At 48.8% G+C, this 26,460-nt stretch overlaps 2 protein-coding genes across 5 annotated transcripts in view; both read left to right on the forward strand.

Annotated features, from left to right (window-relative positions):
* The window catches only part of sgta (small glutamine rich tetratricopeptide repeat co-chaperone alpha), a 16,039-nt gene extending 641 nt beyond the window's left edge, over positions 1-15,398 (forward strand). The window contains exons 2-12 of one of the 2 annotated variants that reach the window (XM_060066754.1): positions 289-425; positions 6,945-7,048; positions 11,818-11,908; positions 12,650-12,749; positions 13,812-13,916; positions 14,107-14,242; positions 14,325-14,387; positions 14,514-14,551; positions 14,639-14,749; positions 14,875-15,004; positions 15,108-15,398. In XM_060066754.1, coding sequence (XP_059922737.1) covers positions 326-425; positions 6,945-7,048; positions 11,818-11,908; positions 12,650-12,749; positions 13,812-13,916; positions 14,107-14,242; positions 14,325-14,387; positions 14,514-14,551; positions 14,639-14,749; positions 14,875-14,989 — 963 coding nt within the window. In that variant the 5' untranslated portion in view covers positions 289-325 and the 3' untranslated portion in view covers positions 14,990-15,004; positions 15,108-15,398. The remainder of the gene's footprint in view (positions 1-288; positions 426-6,944; positions 7,049-11,817; positions 11,909-12,649; positions 12,750-13,811; positions 13,917-14,106; positions 14,243-14,324; positions 14,388-14,513; positions 14,552-14,638; positions 14,750-14,874; positions 15,005-15,107) is intronic. The other variant, XM_060066753.1, reaches the window with a different exon arrangement.
* Positions 15,399-16,059: 661 nt separating this feature from the next.
* Positions 16,060-24,976, forward strand: slc1a8a (solute carrier family 1 member 8a). 3 transcript variants are annotated; one of them, XR_009528402.1, is made up of 11 exons: positions 16,060-16,957; positions 17,966-18,045; positions 18,268-18,483; positions 19,754-19,796; positions 20,119-20,326; positions 20,423-20,522; positions 20,883-21,116; positions 21,931-22,125; positions 22,267-22,711; positions 22,887-22,977; positions 23,800-23,838. XR_009528402.1 is itself a non-coding variant. In XM_060067250.1 (11 exons), the coding sequence occupies exons 1-11, from the start codon at positions 16,718-16,720 to the stop codon at positions 23,950-23,952; spliced, it is 1,707 nt and encodes a 568-aa protein (XP_059923233.1). In that variant the 5' UTR covers positions 16,069-16,717; the 3' UTR covers positions 23,953-24,976. The 3 variants fall into 3 exon arrangements, 2 of the variants coding, with proteins under 2 accessions (XP_059923234.1, XP_059923233.1); XM_060067250.1 differs by having other exon boundaries at positions 16,069-16,957; positions 22,267-22,401; positions 22,875-22,977; positions 23,800-24,976; XM_060067251.1 differs by lacking the exon at positions 20,883-21,116 and having other exon boundaries at positions 22,267-22,401; positions 22,875-22,977; positions 23,800-24,976.
* Positions 24,977-26,460: the final 1,484 nt, after the last annotated feature.

The raw sequence follows: 26,460 nt of genomic DNA on the forward strand, positions 1-26,460 counted from the left end.
ACTGGTTCTTCTCTATTTTAAATGTTAATTGGCTGCATTTATACCACACTTTTCTAACCAGCGGCCACTTAAAGCGCTTTACATTACTGCCTCACATTCACTTATTCATGCACACATTCACACACCGACGGCGGAGTCAGCCAAGCAGGGTGAGGCGTCTCGCTCAGGGACACCTCGACACTAGGAGGAGCCGGGGATCGAACCAGGGACCTTCAGGTTACTTCCTGAGCTGCATGCCGCCCCTAAATGAGTAACCCCATTGAGGGCCTCATGTGTTCCTCTGGTCAGTTTCTCCCTTCCAGTCAGAGGTCCCTCTGTCAGCAGCATGGCGGACACCAAGCGCCTGGCCTTCTCCATCATCCAGTTCCTCCACCAGCAGCTCGGCTCCGGCCAGCTGTCCTCCGACGCCCAGGAGAGCCTAGAAGGTGAGTCCTCCGTGGGGTTAGTGTGAGAGGGATACATACGTCATATAACATATAAAATCTAAAGCAAAGGAAAAAGGATGATGTCACCCCTTAAAAGCCCTTTGTTTATATTCATGGGAGCTTCGGCGCATTCACCCTGAGGTGACCCTAACCCTAACCCTGACCCTGAGGTGTCCCTTACCCTAACCCTGACCCTGAGGTGACCTGACCCCTGAGGTGACCCTAACCCTGAGGTGTCCTGACCCCTGAGGTGACCCTAACCCTGACCCTGAGGTGTCCCTAACCCTAACCCTGACCCTGAGGTGACCCTAACCCTAACCCTGACCCTGAGGTGTCCCTAACCCTGACGTGACCCTAACCCTAACCCTGACCCTGAGGTGACCCTAACCCTAACCCTGACCCTGAGGTGACCTGACCCCTGAGGTGACCCTAACCCTAACCCTGACCCTGAGGTGTCCCTAACCCTAACCCTGACCCTGAGGTGACCCTAACCCTAACCCTGACCCTGAGGTGACCTGACCCCTGAGGTGACCCTAACCCTAACCCTGAGGTGACCCTGACCCCTGAGGTGACCCTAACCCTGACCCTGAGGGGACAGTCCCCATGTGGGCTCTGCTGGTGAGTGACGGCACAAGATGTACGGACGCTAGGTATGGGTCGATAGTCGATTCTATCGACTATCGGCGATAGATGGGTTCCATCGTCGATCGTCTCAAGCTGCCGATAAAAAGGCGATAATTATATTTTAATAATTAATTAAAAAAATAATAATAATTTAAAGCGCTGTGGGAGCTATTTTTACAACTTAAAAAGCCCCGCAAATTGTAATTGAAATAACTGGCACCGGTGGAAAACATACTATGTAGCGCTGACCTGCCGTATTCACTCACTGCTGCGAGAGGAGAGGGGAGGGGAGGGGCTCGAAACCTACCGGTCTGCTCGCACGGCGAAATGACATCACACCCCGCTGCACCATTTCCGGGTCACAGCTCTGCTGTGGTACATGAGCTGTGTTCGAAATCGTTCCCTATTCACTCACTCACTATTCCCTTCATGATATAGTGCACTACATAGGGAACGAACAAACGAGAATTCGGACACTACGCTGAACATTTCTAAACGTCATTTGCGTCAGTAAATGCGCCGGGTATTTGTGTGACGCAGACTATGGAAGCATATATGTAGCAAAATTCAAATGGCAATGCAATTTGCAATTTGCAATTCAATAAGTAATTACGTTATGCAATTGACAATGCATTATGCAATTTCATAATGTAATTTGTAAATACGTTATTCAAAGTGTATTTTAATATGCAAAGTGACAATGCAATCCTCAATTACATTTGCAAAAGTTATAACAATAAAAATACAATAACATTTTGTCAAATTCTTTTGAGTTCCTTTATTCAAATTGAAAAGCTATAGCGTCCCCGTGATTGCAATCCACTTCGCCACGCTCCGTGTGTTGCGATATTCAAATGACATTTCAATCCGCAAAACGGAATCCAAAACGGAATCCAAAGAGGAATCCAAATAGGAATCCAAAGAGGAATACAAATAGGAATACAAATAGGAATCCAAAACGGAATCCAAAGAGGAATACAAATAGGAATCCAAAACGGAATCCAAAGAGGAATCCAAATAGGAATCCAAAGAGGAATACAAATAGGAATACAAATAGGAATCCAAAACGGAATCCAAAGAGGAATACAAATAGGAATCCAAAACGGAATCCAAAGAGGAATACAAATAGGAATCCAAAGAGGAATACAAATAGGAATCCAAAGAGGAATACAAATAGGAATCCAAAAAGTCAATATGCAAAGTGGCAAACGTATCAGCCAATCAGCGTCTGGACGTCACTTTCTATAGAGTGCCGAAGTCACGCCCCTTCCGGTAGGGCTCATGGGACCTATGAGATCGAAAAATATGAATGGGTGTCGATGGAGAGAAAATAAATATTTTCTGGTCCCGGTCTTTATATGCCCTGGATTACACATATGTTGTTTGTGGATTTAAAGGATAATTTTTCATGCAAAGAAAACTAAAAATGTTCGTGAAGAAGTTAGATAATTTTAGGTTTTATGTGAGGCCGCTTTGTGAACTACAGCTCTTCGCTGCTCTCAACGCATATGATATACGTCACCACACCCGCCCTTGGAACTCGGCACAGAGATGGCGATCTCTCTGCCCCACTTCACCGCTTTTTCCAAGGGGAGGATAAAAGCATCGAAAGAGGTGAAAACCATTATAAGTCGGGGCACGTGCAGAGTTTCAGTTATGCCGATGGGAAGATTGTCGGTCTTCTCCACGCCAGTCGCAGGGAGCGTGACGTCACATACGAGCCGTGTAGTCTTTCTCGTTGTGTTTTCTCTACAGCCTTTATCTGAACAATTGCACAATAAACGGTCGAACTCTTTGCATGAAAAATAATCCTTTAAATCCACAAACAACATATGTGTAATCCAGGGCATATAAAGACCGGGACCAGAAAATAATTATTTTCTCTCCATTGACACCCATTCATATTTTTCGATCTCAAAGGTCCCATGAGCCCTACCGGAAGGGGCGTGACTTCGCCACTCTATTGTCTCCAAATATCTCCACGGTAATAATAATAATAATAATAATAATACATTTAATTTAAAGGGCGCCTTTCAAGACACCCAAGGTCACCTTACAGAGCATAAAGTTATCATAAATAGTTTAAAACAACACATTGTGGAAAAATAATAATAATAAATAAATAAATAAAACAAAAACAAGACAAAACAAACAAACAATCAAGACAGTGATCAGTTAGACGTATTGTGCGAGTTTGAACAGGTGAGTTGTGACTTGAAGGTTGTAATGGTGTCTGACTGTTTTATGTGTGGGGGGAGGGAGTTCCAGAGCCTGGGTGCTGAACAGCTGAATGACCGGGCACCCATTGTAGTGAGTCTTGATGTGGGGATACATAGTAGTCCAGCAGAGGTTGAGCGGAGGGAGCGGGAGGGAGTGTATTCTTGGAGGAGGTCACAGAGGTAACTGGGGGCTAGGTTGTGGAGAGCTTTGTAGGTGAGGAGTGGGTGGAGACGGTGGGTCACCCGACCCTTTGTTTTGCACCCAGTGCCTGTAGCACTTGGGAAATCTTTGTGTATACCACACTGGCGTCAAAACGTACCAGTGAGGATAAGTCGTATCCTATCTCCCAGAACACGCACTCTATCTACTGCATCTGTGTCTTCAACACGATTGTTCTCCACATCATCGGCCAAACTTCGGAGCGTATCAATAATCTCCATTGGTGACCATGGACCATAGGCTACGAACTAGAAGGGAACAAGGAAATTACGAGCAAGTGACGTAGTTGCCGCCCAGACGCTGATTGGCTGATACGTTTGCCACTTTGCATATTGACTTTTTGGATTCCTATTTGTATTCCTCTTTGGATTCCTCTTTGGATTCCGTTTTGCCAAATCTTTTGCAAAGCGTTCGTTTTGCGGATTGAAATGTCATTTGAATATCGCAACACACGGAGCGTGGCGAAGTGGATTGCAATCACGGGGACGCTATAGCTTTTCAATTTGTATAAAGGAACTCAAAGAATTTGACAAAATGTTATTCTATTTGTATTGTTATAACTTTTGCAAATTTAATTGAGGATTGCATTGTCACTTTGCATGTTAAAATACACTTTGAATAACGTGTTTACAAATTACATTATAAAATTGCATAATGAATTGTCAAATGCATAATGTAATTCCAAATTGCATTGCCATTTGAATTTTGCTACATATATGCTTCCATAGCAGACAGATGCGCCCAGATCATGTAAACAAACCGGGCACTCTCGAGGAAAGCTGGAGGTTGTATTGATGTTGAATTTTACATTTCCTTGAACAAGGTTTTTCTTATTAATTTTGAATGTTACATTTTCTTGTTAAATCCCAAATAAATGTGGATATTTCTAAACGAAAGCCGGAGACCTCTTCTCCTCGGAAAAACACGACCGCATTGCATTGTGGTATATGGGAGTAACACGTAGGGAACATATGTACACTCAAATTGTGGGTATTTTAAGTGCACTATATAGGGCATGAAATTAACCAGTGAGAATTCGAACAACACTACAAAATGGCGAGCACCCTATATAGTGCACATATATCCGTGATAGGGAACGATTTCGAACACAGCTACGAGCTGTGTGTCATCAGCGTGTCATCATGACAGCGCCGCCGGCGCCGACGCATCGAAACTTAAATCAGCGGAGGCTCACGCTTATGGCAAGCCGAATTGTCATTTATTAACTCAGTTTGACTATCCGGAATTTACATTGCAGATATCTGCAATTCGGTTTCGCCTAGTCAAAACTAACATTTCGGATATCCGCAACTACATTCCTCCTATCCGCAATTGTCATTTCAGATATCCACAAAGACATTCCTCCTAGGCGAAATGACGTCATTTTCGCCATTCATGTCTATGGGGTTTCTCATTGCGGATATCTACAATTCAGTTGCGGATATCCACTTTGTGAATTACGGATATCTGCAACTGAATTGTAGATATCTGTAATTCCAGTTTGAGATATCTACAATTTGATTCTGACTAGTCATAATTCCAGTTCAAGATATCTTTAATTCACCTCAATTCAAGATATCTACATGTCCCTTTTCAGATATCTTAAATTAAGTTTTGACTAGGCGAAATGAAGTTGTAGATATCTCTAACTGGAGTTACGACTAGTCAAAATGACGTTGTAGATATCTCTAACTGGAGTTACGACTAGGCGAAATGACGTTGTAGATATCTAATATCAAGTTATAGATATCTTGAAAGGAATTTTGATTAGAGATATCTACAATTGTAGATATCTTTAACTTTCATTCTGCCTAGGCGAAACTGAATTAAAGATATCTTGAATTCGAGTTTTGACTAGGCGAAATGACGTTTCAGATATCTGTAATGACGTTTCAGATATCTGTAATGACAAATTATGGGACCGTTTACTCTAGGAGGGAGCAGAGCAGCTCTAACTCCACACATCCCCTGTGTGTGGGCTTGTTCAATTTCATGGCATTTTCTCGTGATCTTTTCGATCACAGCCAACGCCATGACTGCTCCTTTCTTATTCCATTCGGAAATGAACCCACTTCTTCTTTGATTATGGCGGCAAGGGGAAATTACGTATTTCTGGATATCTAAAACGTAATGCCCAACACTCAAATGACGTTTGAGATATCTTTAACTTTCATTCTGCCTAGGCGAAACTGAATTACAGATATCTGCAATTGTCATTTAAGATGTGTGACGAGTTGAATGTCGTTTTCCGTGAAGTCATTGCAGATATCTGTAATTCAGTTTCGCCTAGTCAAAACTGAATTACAGATATCTCTAACTATCGTTTCGACTAGTCAAAACTACGTCACAGATATCTCGAACTGTCGTTTCGACTAGTCACAACTACGTAACAGATATCTTGAATGAAGTTGTTGATATCTACAATGTAAATTCCGGATAGTCAAACTTAGTTAATAAATGTCAATTCGGCTTGCCATACACGCTGGTCCAAGGGGAAGACCATCGTAATCGTTTTTAAGAAAAAAATAGAAAAATAAAAACTTAGAATTTTTTTTTTCAAAGTGATAAATTATTATAAATGATTAATATTATAAAGTTGCCCCCCGATAGCATCGACTATCGGCGATCGCTAGGGGGCGCTATCGGACGATGGAAGCTTGTAGACGATTGCCCAACCCACGCCACACAACCTTCTGTTGATGCTCTGTGAAGAACGACAAGGCCTCAGGTTCTACTGCAGCCAGGCGTCCTCGGAGAACCCCTGTCAGGTGGTTCTACTCTGGTCCTTGTAGAACCTGTCTGGTGGTACTACTGTAGTCCTTGTAGAACTTGTCTGGTAGTACTACTGTAGTCCTTGTAGAACTTGTCTGGTGGTTCTACTGTAGTCCTTGTAGAACCTGTCAGGTGGTTGTACTCTGGTCCTTGTGGAACCTGTCTGGTGGTTGTACTCTGGTCCTTGTAGAACCTGTCTGGTGGTTCTACTGTAGTCCTCGTAGAACCTGTCTGGTGGTTCTACTGTAGTCCTTGTAGAACTTGTCTGGTGGTTCTACTGTAGTCCTTGTAGAACCTGTCTGGTGGTCCTACTGTAGTCCTCGTAGAACCTGTCTCTAGGTTCTACTGTAGTCCTTGTGGAACCTGTCTGGTGGTACTACTGTAGTCCTTGTAGAACCTGTCTGTAGGTTCTACTCTAGTCCTCGTATAACCTGTCTGGTGGTCCTACTGTAGTCCTCGTAGAACCTGTCTGGTGGTCCTACTGTAGTCCTTGTAGAACCTGTCTGGTGGTCCTACTGTAGTCCTCCTAGAACCCGTGTCTGGTGGTTCTACTGTAGTCCTTGTGGAACCTGTCTGTAGGTTCTACTGTAGTCCTTGTGGAACCTGTCTGTAGGTTCTGCTGTAATCCTCGTAGAACCCGTGTCTGGCGGTCTCTTGGCTGACCCATAGTATGTTGTCTTCCAGTTGCGGTCCAGTGTTTGGAGACGGCGTTCGAGGTGTCGACGGACGACAGCAGCCTGGCTGTTCCCCAGACGCTGCCAGAGATCTTCAGCTCTGCTACCGACACGGTCAGCGGCCGGGAACAGTAGCACTAACATTCATGAATTCATATATCACAGCCAACAGTTATCATATATTAATATATCACAGCCAACAGTATATTCATATATCACAGCCAACAGTTATCATATATTAATATATCACAGCCAACAGTTATCATATATTAATATATCACATCTAACAGTTATTATATATCACAGCCAACAGTTATCATATATTAATATATCACATCTAACAGTTATTATATATCACAGCCAACAGTTATCATATATTAATATATCACAGCCAACAGTTATAATATAGTAATATATCACATCTAACAGTTATTATATATCACAGCCAACAGTTATCATATATTAATATATCACAGCCAACAGTTATCATATATTAATATATCACATCTAACAGTTATTATCTATCACAGCCAACAGTTATCATATATTAATATATCACAGCCAACAGTTATCATATATTAATATATCACAGCCAACAGTTATCATATATTAATATATCACAGCCAACAGTTATCATATATTAATATATCACATCTAACAGTTATTATCTATCACAGCCAACAGTTATCATATATTAATATATCACAGCCAACAGTTATCATATATTAATATATCACAGCCAACAGTTATCATATATTAATATATCACATCTAACAGTTATTATATAGTAATATATCACATCTAACAGTTATTATCTATCACAGCCAACAGTTATAATATAGTAATATATCACATCTAACAGTTATTATCTATCACAGCCAACAGTTATAATATAGTAATATATCACAGTGAAACTTTATCATTGCATATCTTTTTATTCTGGCTAATAGGGGTGTAACGGTACACTGAAGTCACGGTTCCGTTCATATATCGGTTCAGACATCACGGTTGGGTTCATATATCGGTTCAGACATCACGTTGGGTTCATATATCGGTTCAGACCTCACGTTGGGTTCATATATCGGTTCAGACATCACGGTTGGGTTCATATATCGGTTCAGACATCACGGTTGGGTTCATATATCGGTTCAGACATCACGTTGGGTTCATATATCGGTTCAGACCTCACGTTGGGTTCATATATCGGTTCAGACATCACGGTTGGGTTCATATATCGGTTCAGACATCACGGTTGGGTTCATATATCGGTTCAGACATCACGTTGGGTTCATATATCGGTTCAGACATCACGGTTGGGTTCATATATCGGTTCAGACATCACGGTTGGGTTCATATATCGGTTCAGACATCACGGTTGGGTTCATATATCGGTTCAGACATCACGTTGGGTTCATATATCGGCTCAGACATCACGTTGGGTTCGAGGTCGGTTCAATGAAGGGAAAAGAAAAAACAAAAATGCTGAAGGCAATTATTTTTTATTGTCTCATATTTAACACCTAGTGTCATGCAGTCTTTCCCCTGAGCTAGCTGCAACAGCCTGAACTGTGTAATCTAAGATGAGTAAACAATAAGTACACCACATCACCTCCAGACTCCATCCGTAACTTGTAAACAAAATAAGACAATCAGTTATAAAACTGAAAATTCTGCATGTCTTATTTATGAAAGTGCAAAGTACACGGAATTTGCGCATTTCCACGGGAGGGTCGTTTCGGTGCGGCTTGGCGGAGTGGTGAAGGTGTGGTTCGGCCCAGCTCAGTTTCGGCTCGGGTTTCCACCGCCGACAGTACCCTTATGGGGGATCAACAATGTAGGAAAGCAAACTTTTGTGCTACATTTTCTTCAATAAGCGAAGCTTTCGCCGTGTAATATATCACATCTAACAGTTATTATCTATCACAGCCAACAGTTATAATATAGTAATATATCACAGTGAAACTTTATCATTGCATATCTTTTTATTCTGGCTAATAGGGGTGTAACGGTACACTGAAGTCACGGTTCCGTTCATATATCGGTTCAGACATCACGGTTGGGTTCATATATCGGTTCAGACATCACGTTGGGTTCATATATCGGTTCAGACCTCACGTTGGGTTCATATATCGGCTCAGACATCACGTTGGGTTCATATATCGGTTCAGACATCACGGTTGGGTTCATATATCGGTTCAGACATCACGTTGGGTTCATATATCGGTTCAGACATCACGTTGGGTTCATATATCGGTTCAGACATCACGTTGGGTTCATATATCGGTTCAGACATCACGGTTGGGTTCATATATCGGTTCAGACATCACGTTGGGTTCATATATCGGTTCAGACATCACGTTGGGTTCATATATCGGTTCAGACATCACGGTTGGGTTCATATATCGGTTCAGACATCACGTTGGGTTCATATATCGGTTCAGACATCACGGTTGGGTTCATATATCGGTTCAGACATCACGGTTGGGTTCATATATCGGTTCAGACATCACGTTGGGTTCATATATCGGTTCAGACATCACGTTGGGTTCATATATCGGTTCAGACATCACGGTTGGGTTCATATATCGGTTCAGACATCACGTTGGGTTCATATATCGGTTCAGACATCACGGTTGGGTTCATATATCGGTTCAGACATCACGTTGGGTTCATATATCGGCTCAGACATCACGTTGGGTTCGAGGTCGGTTCAATGAAGGGAAAAGAAAAAACAAAAATGCTGAAGGCAATTATTTTTTATTGTCTCATATTTAACACCTAGTGTCATGCAGTCTTTCCCCTGAGCTAGCTGCAACAGCCTGAACTGTGTAATCTAAGATGAGTAAACAATAAGTACACCACATCACCTCCAGACTCCATCCGTAACTTGTAAACAAAATAAGACAATCAGTTATAAAACTGAAAATTCTGCATGTCTTATTTATGAAAGTGCAAAGTACACGGAATTTGCGCATTTCCACGGGAGGGTCGTTTCGGTGCGGCTTGGCGGAGTGGTGAAGGTGTGGTTCGGCCCAGCTCAGTTTCGGCTCGGGTTTCCACCGCCGACAGTACCCTTATGGGGGATCAACAATGTAGGAAAGCAAACTTTTGTGCTACATTTTCTTCAATAAGCGAAGCTTTCGCCGTTGTCCAGAAATACCTCGCGGATAATGTGTTTGTTTATTATCCCCCTGTCTCACGGAAGGGCGATTCTGTCGACCAATCAACGGACCGGACGGTGTGTGTAGCTCCAACTTGCCGGCACCCTTTCAGGCGTCTCAGTTGTCCCTGAATATCGCGTATCTAACATTAGTTCGGCATTACATTAATTAATTCGCACGCCAGTTTTATTTAATTTTATACCGTGGTTTAAATCCATGCACCGAACCGAATTGGTTCAATACGAATACATGTATCGTTACACCCCTAATGGCTAACCATTATAATATTATATTAATATATCATAGCCAAAAGGGGTGATCATTAGGGGTGTAACGGTACACGTATTTGTACCGAACCGTCACGGTACTGGCACTTCGGAGCGGTTACAGAGGTGTACCGCGGTACGTACATGTGGCGTACATAGCGGGCAACGATCGTCCAATAGTCGAATAGTCGGAGTCCCGTAGAATATGGAATAATGAATGTGACTATCTTTATTTATTACATGGCTCTTCTCAATGCTGTTGAACGCTCTGTTGACTTACATGAGCCTTCACAACCTCCAGTGGTGAATAGCGTCCTCGGTTGCTAAGCGACGTGAACGTCTTTGGCGGACTATTTCTCTGCTGATCAACACAATGAATGCTGGTAACAAATACATTTAAAAAGACACACCGTGTGAAGTTATATTTTTGATGTGTCTAGTTCACCGTCATGCAGGCTGTGTTCTGTAAAATAATTAAATAGCGATCCGTTTTCCGGCGCATGTAGGTCCATCTGCCTAAGCCCACGTTGAAACAATTTTGATGTTGAATGTTGATGGCGCAGTTGTTGAAATAAACAGATTGATTTCATACAAATCCTAAAAGCCTCTCCCTGTGTCATTGTGTGGTTTCATTGCTGCTGATCTACGGCCATTCTCCGTTGTTGACAAGCAAGCAGTTTTTTAAAATTTCCCCCTTAACTATGAACCGTACCGTACCGTACCGCACCGCACCGTACCGTACCGTACCGTACCGTACCGTACCGTACCGTACCGCACCGTACCGCACCGCACCGCACCGCACCGTACCGTACCGTACCGTACCGTGCCGTACCGTACCGCACCGTACCGTACCGCACCGTACCGCACCGCACCGCACCGCACCGTACCGCACCGCACCGCACCGCACCGTACCGCACCGTACCGTACCGTACCGCACCGTACCGCACCGCACCGCACCGCACCGTACCGTACCGTACCGTACCGTACCGTACCGCACCGTACCGTACCGCACCGCACCGCACCGCACCGCACCGCACCGTACCGTACCGTGCCGTGCCGTGCCGTGCCGTGCCGTGCCGCGCCGCGCCGCGCCGCGCCGCGCCGCGCCGCGCCGCGCCGCGCCGCACCGTACCGTACCGTACCGCACCGCACCGTGACTTAAAAACCGAGGTACGTACCGAACCATGACTTTTGTGTACCGTTACACCCCTAGTAATCATATAATAATATATCATAGCTAAGCTATAATATAATGTGACCACCAAGGTCAGCTGCTTGGAGTATTATTAATAGAGCATGATAGCCAATAGTAATACGATATGACTGCTAGTAATAATCAGAATGCTCAGTGTGTACCAGAGGCTCTCGTATCATTGGTTGGTTTGATCACATGATGTTGTTATTGCCGCTCTCGTACCATTGGTTGCTTTGGTCACATGATGTTGTGTTGTTGCAGCTCCCCCGCCCTGCTCCGGTGAACACAGAGCCACGCCCTGACTCCCCCCCCGAGGAACAGATGGCCGAGGCGGAGAGACTAAAAACAGACGGTAGGCTGTCCAGGTGTAGGCTAGTACCAGAGTATTACTGGGGCTAGTACCAGAGTATTACTGGGGCTAGTACCAGAGTATTACTGGGGCTAGTACCAGAGTATTACTGGGGCTAGTACCAGAGTATTACTGGGGCTAGTACCAGAGTATTACTGGGGCTAGTACCAGAGTATTACTGGGATAGTGCTAGGGGGTAGTACCAGAGTATTACTGGGGGTAGTACCAGAGTATTACTGGGGCTAGTACCAGAGTATTACTGGGGCTAGTACCAGAGTATTACTGGGGCTAGTACCAGAGTATTACTGGGGCTAGTACCAGAGTATTACTGGGGCTAGTACCAGAGTATTACTGGGGCTAGTACCAGAGTATTACTGGGGCTAGTACCAGAGTATTACTGGGGTAGTACCAGAGTATTACTGGGGCTAGTACCAGAGTATTACTGGAGTAGTACTAGTGGGTAGTACCAGAGTATTACTGGGGTTGTACCAGAGTATTACTGGGGTTGTACCAGAGTGTTACTGGGGGTAGTACCAGAGTATTACTGGGGCTAGTACCAGAATATTACCGGGATAGTACCGGTGGGTAGTACCAGAGTATTACTGGGGTAGTACCGGTGGGAAGTACCAGGGTTTTGCTGGGGTAGTACCAGAGTATTACTGGGGTAGTACCGGTGGGTAGTACCAGGGTACTGCTGGGGTATTGGTGGGGCTCTAACATGTGACGTCTTCTCTCGGTCTCCAGGTAACGACCAGATGAAGGTGGAGAACTTTCCCGCCGCTGTGGAGTTCTACTCGAAGGCCATCCTTCTGAACCCTCAGAACGCTGTCTACTACTGCAACAGGTACTGTCCCCTAACGGGTCCTCTGTTGGCCTGTGGGTGGTGCTGTGTTGACTGAAGGTGTGGTTCCTCTGTTGGCCTGTGGGTGGTGCTGTGTTGACTGAAGGTGTGGTTCCTCTGTTGGCCTGTGGGTGGTGCTGTTTGGACTGAAGGTGTGGTTCCTCTGTTGGCCTGTGGGTGGTGCTGTGTTGACTGAAGGTGTGGTTCCTCTGTTGGCCTGTGGGTGGTGCTGTGTTGACTGAAGGTGTGGTTCCTCTGTTGGCCTGTGGGTGGTGCTGTGTTGACTGAAGGTGTGGTTCCTCTGTTGGCGTATGGGTGGTGCTGTGTTGACTGAAGGTGTGGTTCCTCTGTTGGCCTGTGGGTGGTGCTGTTTGGACTGAAGGTGTGGTTCCTCTGTTGGCCTGTGGGTGGTGCTGTTTGGACTGAAGGTGTGGTTCCTCTGTTGGCGTATGGGTGGTGCTGTGTTGACTGAAGGTGTGGTTCCTCTGTTGGCCTGTGGGTGGTGCTGTTTGGACTGAAGGTGTGGTTCCTCTGTTGGCCTGTGGGTGGTGCTGTGTTGACTGAAGGTGTGGTTCCTCTGTTGGCCTGTGGGTGGTGCTGTGTTGACTGAAGGTGTGGTTCCTCTGTTGGCCTGTGGGTGGTGCTGTGTTGACTGAAGGTGTGGTTCCTCTGTTGGCCTGTGGGTGGTGCTGTGTTGACTGAAGGTGTGGTTCCTCTGTTGGCCTGTGGGTGGTGCTGTTTGGACTGAAGGTGTGGTTCCTCTGTTGGCGTATGGGTGGTGCTGTGTTGACTGAAGGTGTGGTTCCTCTGTTGGCCTGTGGGTGGTGCTGTTTGGACTGAAGGTGTGGTTCCTCTGTTGGCCTGTGGGTGGTGCTGTTTGGACTGAAGGTGTGGTTCCTCTGTTGGCGTATGGGTGGTGCTGTGTTGACTGAAGGTGTGGTTCCTCTGTTGGCCTGTGGGTGGTGCTGTGTTGACTGAAGGTGTGGTTTCTCTGTTGGCCTGTGGGTGGTGCTGTGGTGTTAATAAAGATGTTGTTCCTCTGTTGGCCTGTGGGTGGTGCTGCAGGGCGGCGGCTTACAGCAAACTGGGGAACTACGCAGGAGCAGTCCAGGACTGTGAGCTGGCCATCGGCATCGACCCCACCTACAGCAAGGCCTACGGACGCATGGGGTAGGACACCCCGCCCCCGCAGACAGGAAGTAGACCTGAGACCTCTGAGGTGACATGAAGTAGTCCTCTGAGGTGACAGGAAGTAGACCTCTGAGGAGACAGGAAGTAGACCTGAGGAGACAGGATGTAGACCTCTGAGGAGGCACGAAGTAGACCCCATTAGGATACTCATGTGTGTGTGTGTGTGTAGGCTCGCGCTGGCCAGCCTCAACAAGCACACGGAGGCGGTGGTCTACTACAGAAAGGCTCTGGAGCTGGACCCCGACAACGACACCTACCAGGCCAACCTGAAGATCGCCGAGCAGAAGATGGACACGCCCAGCCCCGTAAGACTCCTCCTCCCCCCCCTCCTCCTCCCTCCTATGCCCAGGTGTGTGTATCATGTGTGTGTTTCTGTGTGTGTTCCAGACGGCGGGCGTGGGCGGGGTGGACCTGGCGGGCCTCCTCAGTAACCCTGGCTTCATGAACATGGTATGACCTTTGACCTCTGTGAACCAGCAGCAGGGGGGGGGGGGGCAGCAGGGGAGCCCCCCACAAGGGGGGGGGGGGGGCTCCCCTGGTTGGACATCAGGTGACCACGTCTCTCTCTCTCTGCAGGCGTCGTCTCTGATGAACAACCCTCAGGTCCAGCAGCTGTAAGTCTTGCGTGCTCTGGTGTGTTGGCCCGGTGTTTGGTCTGCGGACGTCTCACCGGGGGTCCTCCTCTCTGTCTCCCCCTGCAGGATGTCGGGGATGATGTCTGGAGGCTACGGCCCCGGCGGCGCGCCCCCCCCTCAGGGGGCCGCCCCGGCACCGGCCGCCCCCCCCGGAGACCTGTCTGGACTCATACAGGCGTACGTACCCCCCCCCGGCACCACTAGCATCCTCAGCTAGCCTCAGCTAGCCACAGCCAGCAGTACTGTGGTAGGGGTAATGGTTCGTCAGGCTGTCTAACCTCAGTACCGCCTGTGTCCTGCAGGGGGCAGCAGTTCGCTCAGCAGATGCAGCAGCAGAACCCAGAACTGATCGAGCAGCTGAGGAGTCAGATCCGGAGCCGGCCCCCAAGTGCCAGCCAGGAGGAACCACAGCCCTGACCCCAGGTAGAACCCCAGCCTGACCCCTGTTAGGGCCCTCCACAGCTGGGGGAGGGGCCTAACCTCTGGGGGACGCCCGACGCCCGCTCTGGAGGTGACCTCAGGTTTCATTGCTCCACAGGTCCCACCAGGATGTGTGTGAGAGAGAGAGAGAGAGAGAGAGAGAGAGAGAGAGTGTGTTTGTGTGTGTGAGTGTGTTGTTCCTGAGGTGTGTCACTGGGAGGTCATGAATGATTATTCCCTGCATGAGGCGTCGGACCAGACCTGTCGTCATGGGAACGGGAGGCCGCTGGACGCTGGGGGGTAGTCTGGGCGTTGGACCAGGACCGGGACCAGGGCCGGGACCGGGACCAGGACCGGACCGGGGGCAGGGCAAGCAGCTGGTCTCAATAAAGGAGAGTCGACCTTCCCTGACTGTCTGGTCTCAGTTTGTCTCGTCGCTCGGCCGCTGGTTCTTATTTAGTGACAGCAGAATGAAATGTGAAGATAAAGTTTGTTCTATATTCTAAGTGTATAGGATTAGTCAGGGTTAGGGTAACTAACCTCTACTAACGCAATAGGAAACCAGGTCTACCTGTTCTCTGTACCAGTAGGACTCTGGACCAGTAGGACTCTACCCTAAACCAGTAGGACTCTACCCTAAACCAGTAGGACTCTACCCTAAACCAGTAGGACTCCAGACCAGTAGGACTCTACCCTAAACCAGTAGGACTCTACCCTAAACCAGTAGGACTCTACCCTAAACCAGTAGGACTCTACCCTAAACCAGTAGGACTCCAGACCAGTAGGACTCTACCCTAAACCAGTAGGACTCTACCCTAAACCAGTAGGACTCTACCCTAAACCAGTAGGACTCTACCCTAAACCAGTAGGATTCCAGACCAGTAGGACTCTACCCTAAACCAGTAGGACTCTACCCTAAACCAGTAGGACTACCCTAAACCAGTAGGACTCTACCCTAAACCAGTAGGACTCTACCCTAAACCAGTAGGACTACCCTAAACCAGTAGGACTCTACCCTAAACCAGTAGGACTCTACCCTAAACCAGTAGGACTCGACCCTAAACCAGCAGGACTCTGTTCTCTAAACCAGTAGGACTCTGTTCGCTAAACCAGTAGGACTCTACCCTAAACCAGTAGGACTCCAGACCAGTAGGACTCTACCCTAAACCAGTAGGACTCTACCCTAAACCAGTAGGACTCTACCCTAAACCAGTAGGACTCTACCCTAAACCAGCAGGACTACCCTAAACCAGCAGGACTCTGTACTCTAAACCGGTAGGACTCTACCCTAAACCAGCAGGACTACCCTAAACCAGTAGTACTGTTCTCTGGACCAGTAGGACTCTGGACCAGTAGGACTCTTGAGTCTTGCCCAGGGCTGTTCCAGCGTTGTGCTCTAAGCCCGGGCTCAGGGGGATTACAGTAATTAGATCAGGAGGAACCAAACAAACGGCCGTCAGGGTCCTTCATGTGCTCATCCTGAGATTAAACACTTAGTGGACCGAGTCTCTGGTCCTCAGATCCCGTCTGACTACCTCTCCACCTTTATGTATCTTCATATGAGGAGCATGTTGACAGCAGAACATCTCGTAGTCTCTGAGATCCTGCTGGGATGTTCTCCGGACATGGGCCCGCGTGGAGGTGGTGAGGCCGCTCCACTCCGCTGAGCCTCTGATCGACTGCAGAAGCCGCTGCGCTCTGTGGACCTCCTGCCAGAGGGGGACGATGGAGGAGCTGCTGCTACCCAGCGGGGAGGAGGCACCGTCCGAGGCCGGCTCCTTCGCCCCCGCCGAGAAGGAGGAGGAGCGGAGCCTGGGGCGGCGCCTCAAGAGGCTGGCGGTGGACCTCCGCCGCCGCGTCAAGAACTTCCTGAAGAGGAACGGCCTGCTGACGCTGTCGGTGCTCGCAGTGCTCACGGGCTGCGTGCTGGGCTTTGCCCTCCGGGGGAGCCAGCTGTCGACCCAGGTAGGACTGCAGGGGGGCTTAGGACCCCCAGGTAGGACTGCAGGTGGCCTGAGGACCGCCAGGTAGGACCCTGGTGGCCTTAGGACCGCAGGGGGGCTTAGGACCCCCAGTTAGGGACCTCAGCGTGTTAGAGTACTTAACATGTTATTAGAGTATCGGTGTGTTAGAGTACTTTACTCTACTACTACTATCAGTCCATCTAAGTCTATCAGTCTTACTTCTAAACAGTGGATCCGGTCCAAAGGTGGGTGAGGACGTGACACTTTAATATTGTGAGAAAACATGAACCCTGAATACAATATCAGATACATTCTACATTCATTTACACAATGTATGTCCAGGGTCCCCTGAACAGCTAACCAGGATAGGAACGGAGGAACATTTAAGAATAATCATTATTTACTTGGTTAGCATATTGAGATTGATTGAGTACCACGAGGTCTGAGAGTCGTTGACCTTTGACTTGAGTTCTGCTTTAGGCTCTCATCTTACCCCTGAGCTGATGACCTATGACCTCAAATCCCACCCCAAACAAAGGCCTCAAGGCATTGGGGGGTTTAACGTTTTATTGGAAGGCTCATCTCTAATTCTGACTCAGCACTTTACGGCTAGCATGCTGCGTCTCTTTGAAGCTGTGTTATGCGTCACACTGTGGTTAAGACAGAGAGACTGATGCTAATGTTGTCGTCCTAGCTGGTTAGCTTGTGTCGTACATCCTCCTGGTCATGCTAGTAGTGCGCTGCCCGTTCACAAAGCTTTCAGATTATTATGGTTGTAAGGATACTTAGCATGCTATGGTACTCAACATGTTCGGATACTTGGCACGTACGTTAGTTATCATGATGGGCTACTTAGCATTGTAAGGTAGTTAGCATGTCAGGGTGCTTAGCATGTAAGGTTATCAGGCATGCTAGGATACCTAGCATGTTTCTTACTTAGCATGGCGATTGTGGTGTGTGTTTGTGTGTGTAGTAAACTGAGCTACGTTAACCTTTATCTTGTTTCCAGGCTAAGATCTACTTCTCCTTTCCTGGAGAGCTGCTGATGAGGATGCTGAAGATGTTGATCCTCCCTCTAATCACATCCAGGTAAACCTCCTGAAGAGACCTCATAAACCTGGACCTCATTAACATGGACCAAACAAACCTGGACCTTATATACCTGGACCTCACAAACATGGACCCTGACCGTGTAAGCCTAGGACAGTGACCATACCATATATTGTGTTGGAAGTGACCTCATGGTGTAGGAAGTGACCTCATGGTGTAGGAAGTGACCTTTACAGGAAGTGCCCTTCTCTGGGTCCCCAGCCTGATGTCGGGGCTCTCCTCCATGGAGTCCAAGGCCTGCTGCCGGATGGGGGTCCTGACCGTCACCTACTACCTGTGGACCACCTTCATCGCCGTGGTGGTGGGCATCCTGCTGGTCATCATCATCAAACCCGGGGTGGGGACCGACATGGAGAGCAACCGGCTGGGGGGCGGGCCGGTGATGACCTCAGCCGACGCCCTGCTGGACCTCATCAGGTACTGCTGCAGTACTACGACTGCTACTGTACTACTGCAGTACTGCTACTGTACTACTGCAGTACTGCTGCTACTGTACTACTGCAGTACTGCTGCTACTGTACTACTGCAGTACTGCTACTGCTGCTGTACTACTGCAGTACTGCTACTGTACTACTGTACTACTGCAGTACTGCTGCTACTGTACTACTGCAGTACTACTACTGCTGCTGTACTACTGCAGTACTGCTGCTACTGTACTACTGCAGTACTGCTGCTACTGTACTACTGCAGTACTGCTACTACTGTACTACTGCAGTACTACTGCTGCTACTGTACTACTGCAGTACTACTACTACTGTACTACTGCAGTACTGCTGCTACTGTACTACTACAGTACTGCTACTACTGTACTACTGCAGTACTGCTGCTACAGTACTAGTGCAGTACTGCTGCTGTACTACTGCAGTACTGCTGCAGTACTGCTGCTACAGTACTACTGCAGTAATACTACTACTGCAGTAGTACTACTACTACAGCAGTACTACTGCAGTCTTACTACTACTACAGTACTATTACACATCTAGAGGACCTCATCAGGTACTACTGCAGGACTACTACTACAGTACCACTACTACTACAGTACTAGTACTACTAGAGTACTACTACTACACTACTAATATAGTAATATAACTACAGTACTAGTACTACCTCAATACTACTACACATCTAGAGGACCTCATCAGGTACTACTACACTACTACTACTCCTATTACTACATTACTACTAGTAGTACAGTACTACTACTACTACAGTACTTCTACACTTCTACCTCATCAGGTACTACTACAGTGCTACTAACCCTACACCCAGAGGAGCTGCTCTAATTGTGTGCTACAGTACTACTCAACACCCAGAGGAGCTGCTCTAGTTGTGTACTACAGTACTACTACAGTACTACAGTACTACTCAACACCCAGAGGAGCTGCTCTAGTTGTGTACTACAGTACTACTACAGTACTACAGTACTACTCAACACCCAGAGGAGCTGCTCTAGTTGTGTACTACAGTACTACTACAGTACTACTCAACACCCAGAGGAGCTGCTCTAGTTGTGTACTACAGTACTACAGTACTACTCAACACCCAGAGGAGCTGCTCTAGTTGTGTACTACAGTACTACTACAGTACTACTCAACACCCAGAGGAGCTGCTCTAGTTGTGTACTACAGTACTACTCCACACTCTAGTTCTCTCTGAAGGCTGACTGAAGGCTCTCTTCCTCCCCCAGGAACATGGTTCCCTCCAACCTGATAGAGGCCACCTTTCAGCAGGTAGGAGAGATCCTGCACCTCCATCTGGACCTCTTAAATACTGGACCTTATAAACATGGCTCTCATAAACCTGGACCTCTTAAATATTGGACCTTATAAACATGGACCTCATAAACCTGGACCTCTTAAATACTGGACCTCATAAACCTGGACCTCATAAACCTCGACCTCATCAATACTGGACCTCATAAACCTGGACCTCTTAAATACTGGACCTTATAAACCTGGACCTTATAAACCTGGACCTCATAAACCTGGACCTCATAAACCTTTGTCTCATAGTCCCTACTAACCCGGTCCCCTGTCCCTGTTTGTGTTCCAGTACAAGACGGATCTGCTGCCCATCCTCAAGCTGCCCGCCCGCACGGTGAAGCCCAACTTTGTGTACGTGGTGCCGGACGACAGCGACCCCAGCGGGCGGACAGTGTACCTTGAGCTGACCCCGCCCCCAGAGATCCACTACAAGACCAGCCCGGGCAGCAGCCAGCAGATGAACGTCCTCGGCATCGTCATCTTCTCCGCGACCATGGGTACCCGTTGACGTGACGACCGATCTGACTATGCTGTTGGACCGACGCGTGGGTGTGACACCTGCTCATATGGTGTTGCTTTGGTTTGGTTACCAGGTCTGCTGCTGGGGAGGATGGGGGAGAGAGGGGCTCCTCTGGTCAACGTCTGCCAGTGCATTAACGAGTGCGTCATGAAGATAATCAACGCTGCAGTTTGGTGAGCTAACAGAACATGTATGCTCCCCTCCCCCTCCTTCCCCCCTCCTCCCCCCCTCCTCCCCCCCTCCTCCCCTTACCCCTCCTCCCCATCCCCCTCCTCCCCTCCCCCTCCTCCCCTCCTCCTCCCCTTACCCCTCCTCCCCATCCCCCTCCTCCCCTCCCCCTCCTCCTCTTCCACCTGCCCTCTGACCAGGGGGTCCTGGTGGACCGGTCCACCTCCCCTCTGACCGGGGGTCTGTTGGACCGGTCCACCTCCCTCTGACCGGGAGGGGTCCGTTGGACCGGTCCACCTCCCTCTGACCGGGAGGGGTCTGTTGGACCGGTCCATCTCCCTCTGACCAGGAGGGGTCTGTCCCAGGTACTTCCCATTCGGGATCATCTTCCTGGTGGCCGGTAAGATCCTGGACATGCAGGACCCGAGCACCTTGGGCCGTAAGCTGGGCTGGTACACCATCACGGTGCTGGCCGGCCTCTTCGTCCACGGCCTCATCCTGCTGCCGCTGTTCTACTTCATCCTCACCCGCAAGAACCCCTTCACCTACATCAGGGGCCTACTGCAGGCCATGGTCATCGCCCTGGCAACCTCCTCCAGGTAGGTCATCACCCTGGCAACCGTGGTAACCTCCTCCAGGTAAGAGGTGCTCGTCACCATGGTAACCTCCTCATCACCCTGGTGACCTCCTCCAGGTAGGAGGTGCTCATCACCATGGTAACCTCATCACCCTGGTAACCTCCTCCAGGTAGGATGTGCTCGTCACCATGGTAACCTCATCACCCTGGTGACCTCCTCCAGGTAGGAGGTGCTCATCACCATGGTAACCTCCTCATCACCCTGGTAACCTCCTACAGGTAGGAGGTGCTCATCACCATGGTAACCTTGTCCATATGTTTGTTCACCGTAAAACCTTAGAAGACACAAACTAAATGGTGTTTGTCTCTCAATTTTTTTTCCATCTGTCTGACTGTCTGTCTGACTCTCTGTCTGTCTGTCTGTTTGTTTGCCTCTCTGACTCACTGTGTGTTAGAGCCATATTTTACGTTAGTTTAAAATCTATTTTATTTCAGTTATACCATTAATGAATTCCTATTTGAGGGTTAGGATTAGGGGGATGCAGATCAGCCGGAGAACAGAATGGGTGCGTCACTGAGTCCGTTTATCAATGAGGAACTGAGCCAGTGATAGTGGAGGCAAGGGGCATCGAGACTGTTTTCCATCTCGCGTAACCGTATGAAGTGTTCTCCGCAAGGCCAAATAAATCAAGGTAATCGAAGAAAAAGACTTGATTGTGACTGTGATTATTGGGGACAGAGTCCTGCAAGTTCAAGAAGCAGTTCCCTGTAACTGTGAAAGGTTTAAAACACAAGCTTAGACCTGGCCACAACACAGCGTGTCTGTCTGTCTGCAGCTCGGCCACCCTCCCAATCACCATGAAGTGTCTGCTGGAGAACTGCCAGGTGGACCGGCAGATCGCCCGCTTCGTGCTGCCCGTCGGCGCCACCATCAACATGGACGGCACCGCGCTGTACGAGGCCGTGGCAGCCATCTTTATTGCCCAGGTCAACGACTACGAGCTGGACCTGGGCCAGCTGGTCACCATCAGGTACTAGGTCGGGTCCACTTGGACAGGTCCACTAGGTCAGGAGGCTACGTCAGGGGGCTACGTCAGGGGGCTACGTCAGGAGGTCTACGTTAGGCGTGTCTCTACGTCAGGGGGACGTCAGCCTTCTCTCTCTCTCTTCAGTATCACGGCGACGGCTGCGAGCATCGGAGCCGCCGGGATCCCGCAGGCCGGTCTGGTCACCATGGTGATCGTGCTGACGTCAGTGGGCCTGCCCCCCGATGACATCACGCTCATCGTGGCCATTGATTGGGTCCTGTAAGTAAACCAGCTAACTTGTAGTGGTAATCAAACCATACCCTTACCTAACCCTAACCCTTAACTCAAACCTAACCTTACCTCACCCTAACCCTTAACTCAACCCGTACAGCACTTTATGTACCGTTTAGTGTACTGTACCGTTTAGTGTACTGTACTGTGTCGTGTACTGTGTGCACTGGTTTGGGCCCTGGTTTGATCCCTTTGACTGGGTCCAGGGACCGTTTAGTGTACTGTACCGTTTAGTGTACTGTGTGTACTGGTTTGGGCCCTGGTTTGATCCCTTTGACTGGTCCAGGGACCGCTTCGTGTACTGTACCGCTTAGTGTACTGTACTGTGTAGTGTACTGTGTGTACTGGTTTGGGCCCTGGTTTGATCCCTTTGACTGGGTCCAGGGACCGTTTAGTGTACTGTACCGCTTAGTGTACTGTACTGTGTAGTGTACTGTGTGTACTGTGTGTACTGGGTCCAGGGACCGCTTCAGGACGATGATCAACGTCCTCGGCGACGCGCTTGCGGCCGGGATAATCGCCCACCTCTGCAGGAAGGACTTCCCCCTGAGCGGAGCGGGAAAGGTGCCTCCTCACTGGCTTATCTTACCTTAACCCTCCCCTAATACCTCAAATACATCTACCCCTAACCCCCTAACCCCCGAGATACATCTACCCCTAACCCCCCTAACCCCCTGACCCCAAATACGTATCTCCCTAACCCCCAAATACATCTACCCCTAACACCTAACCCTAAGACCCCAAATACATCTACCCCTAACCCCCTAAACCTCCAGCCTAAGACCCCTACTGTATCACCCTAATTCCCACCTGATATTCATCCAGAAGACGTTCCCTGTGTCTTTAGTGTCTCCCACCTCTTCCCAGACTTCCCAGTGCTTTCAGTGTCCACCAAGATATCGAGAGTGTGCATAACTTTACGCTATTCGATCTAATCGCCTTAAGAACATTAGATCGAAATGGACACCACACCTTCAGGGTCCACCTCTTCCCAAACGTTCAAAGTGCCTTTAGTGTCTCCCAACGTGTTCCCAGACGTTCCAAATACCTTTAGTGTTTTCCAACTGGTTCCCAGACGTTCCCAGTGCCTTCAGTGTCTCCCACCGTGTTCCAAGACGTTCCCAGTGCCTTTAGTGTCTTCAACCTCCTCCCAGACGTTTCCAGTGCCTTCAGTGTCTTCCACCTCTTCCCAGAAGGTCCCAGTGCCTCTAGTGCCTTCCACCTCTTCCCAGAAGGTTCCAGTGCCTCTAGTGCCTTCCACCTCTTCCCAGAAGGTCCCAGTGCCTCTAGTGCCTTCCACCTCTTCCCAGAAGGTTCCAGTGCCTTCAGTGTCAAACCATGTTCCCAGACGTTCCCATGTCCTAAAGCGTTTGTCTGTTCCCACAGACCGCCCACCCGTCCTACGGCACTCAGGACTCCGGGAACAACGTCCCCCTGACAGAGATGCATACACACAAGGACTGCCTCTTCGACAACATGAGCGACTCTGTCCACGACGCTCACACACACACTATCTACTACAACCTCTGCCAAGTATGACCCAGGACCCTGGAGTCCTCCTGGTGGGCCGTGTGGACGGGCTGGACTGGTTGACTGTGGTCCACTGACCTACAGGACACACTGAGCTGGTGGTCCACTGACCTACAGGACACACTGAGCTGGTGGTCCACTGACCTACAGGACACACTGAGCTGGTGGTCCACTGACCTACAGGACACACTGAGCTGGTGGTCCACTGACCTACAGGACACACTGAGCTGGTGGTCCACTGACCTACAGGACACACTGAGCTGGTGGTCCACTGACCTACAGGACACACTCATTGGTCTTCTGTTGAGTAAAAGAAAGCCCCATAAAGCCCAATCATGAAGGACCTGTCTGCACTTGGCAGATTTCTTCAGTGCATATTATTAATACCACAATTACAGAAAGATGACAACCTTAACTACTGATAACTGATCAGAAAACAACCGTTCTACTGGGAGGGTGAGATTATGGTGCTGCCAAGTGAGGCCAGGACCCTCTTACTGACAGACCCAGAGTGGAGATGACCAGAGTGGAGATGACCAGAGTGGAGATGACCAGAGTAGAGATGACCAGAGTAGAGATGACCAGAGTAGAGATGACCAGAGTAGAGATGACCAGAGTGGAGCTTCTACAGTTGACCGATAGGACCAGTGTTCCCAGTGACTAATAGGACCAGTGTCCCCAGTGACTGCTGGCTTCAGTAACGTCAGATCTCAAGTGCTCTTCCCTAAGCAGACCCCCTCCTGTCTCATGGCATGCAGGCGTGCCTCCTTGTTGACTTGTTGTGGGCTCCTAATCCACGTGCATTACTGTGTTGTTGAGCCCGGATTAGCGTACGCTGTGATGATCTACCAGCTCACCTCCTCCTCCGGTCAGCTGACCGGCCAGGTGCTGCCATGGATTATCCACCGGACGTCTTGTGTGTCCTCCCACAAAAACAATGTTTACTGTCGACATCTGTGGCACCTGTAGAGCCCATATCGAGCTGTCCAATGTTTTTCTTTCTAACATTAAATGAAACATCCTGTTGGAGGCATTTTTGTTTATCCTTTCATTTGTGAAAATTTTTTTACTTCTAATACTAGGAGCTTTAGTATAACGCTATGGTGCTTCTTTTCTGTGGCATTTCAACTGTTTGCAGTGGACTTCTAGACCTGGGGCCGTCCTTATGCTGAGAGGGTTACTTGCATTAAGCCACCCTGGCTAACTAGCTTATCAGTCTTAGCCGTTCTCGCTCTGTTAGCTATGTTAGCTATATTAGCTGATGACTAGCTGTCATCCACAGCACTGTTGGCTGCACTAGCTCGTCTCGCCATATTAGCTGACCTGCTATCCTTGGTGTCTTGAAAGGCGCCTCTAAATTAAATTTATTATTATTATTATTATCCTAGCTGTAATAGCTTTCCTATCTGTTTTTACTGTACTCTGTTAGCTATACTAGCTCTGTTAGCTGTAATAAACCCGTTAGCTGGACTTCCTTTCTCCACATTTCTGTCCATCTCGTTGGCCAGCAGACAACCTCAGGTATGCTCCCGTAGCATGTCACCCCGTCACCCGTCATGTGTCTGTATAGAGTCGGGTCCCAGGTGAACCAGAACTTCTGCTGTGCCCATCAGCCAGGAGACGGTTTCATAACGGTGGCCTTCTGCTTCTTCATATCTGACTTTATCCCTCCTTTATGGGTTTGTGGGTCCCTGTCCTTAAGACCTACAGACCCTACAGACAAGGACCAGAGACCCTACAGACCGGGACCACCAGAGACCCTACAGACCAGGACCAGAGACCCTACAGACCGGGACCACCAGAGACCCTACAGACCAGGACCAGAGACCCTACAGACCGGGACCACCAGAGACCCTACAGACCAGGACCAGAGACCCTACAGACCAGGACCACCAGAGACCCTACAGACCAGGACCACCAGAGACCCTACAGACCGGGACCACCAGAGACCCTACAGACCAGGACCACCAGAGACCCTACAGACCGGGACCACCAGAGACCCTACAGACCGGGACCAGAGACCCTACAGACCAGGACCAGCAGAGACCCTTCAGACCAGAGACCCTACAGACCAGGACCAGAGACCCTACAGACCGGGACCACCAGCGACCCTACAGACCGGGACCACCAGAGACCCTACAGACCGGGACCACCAGAGACCCTACAGACCGGGACCACCAGAGACCCTACAGACCGGGACCACCAGAGACCCTACAGACCGGGACCAGAGACCCTACAGACCAGGACCAGCAGAGACCCTTCAGACCAGAGACCCTACAGACCAGGACCAGAGACCCTACAGACCAGGACCAGAGACCCTACAGACCGGGACCACCAGAGACCCTACAGACCAGGACCACCAGAGACCCTACAGACCGGGACCACCAGAGACCCTACAGACCGGGACCAGAGACCCTACAGACCAGAGACCCTACAGACCAGGACCACAGAGATAGCAAAAGAAGCTATCTCTGTAGCTCTAGGGGTGAGCTAAAGAAGCTATCTCTGTAGCTCTAG

This window comes from Gadus macrocephalus, chromosome 12 (assembly GCF_031168955.1).
Source record: "Gadus macrocephalus chromosome 12, ASM3116895v1".
Lineage (NCBI taxonomy): Eukaryota > Metazoa > Chordata > Actinopteri > Gadiformes > Gadidae > Gadus > Gadus macrocephalus.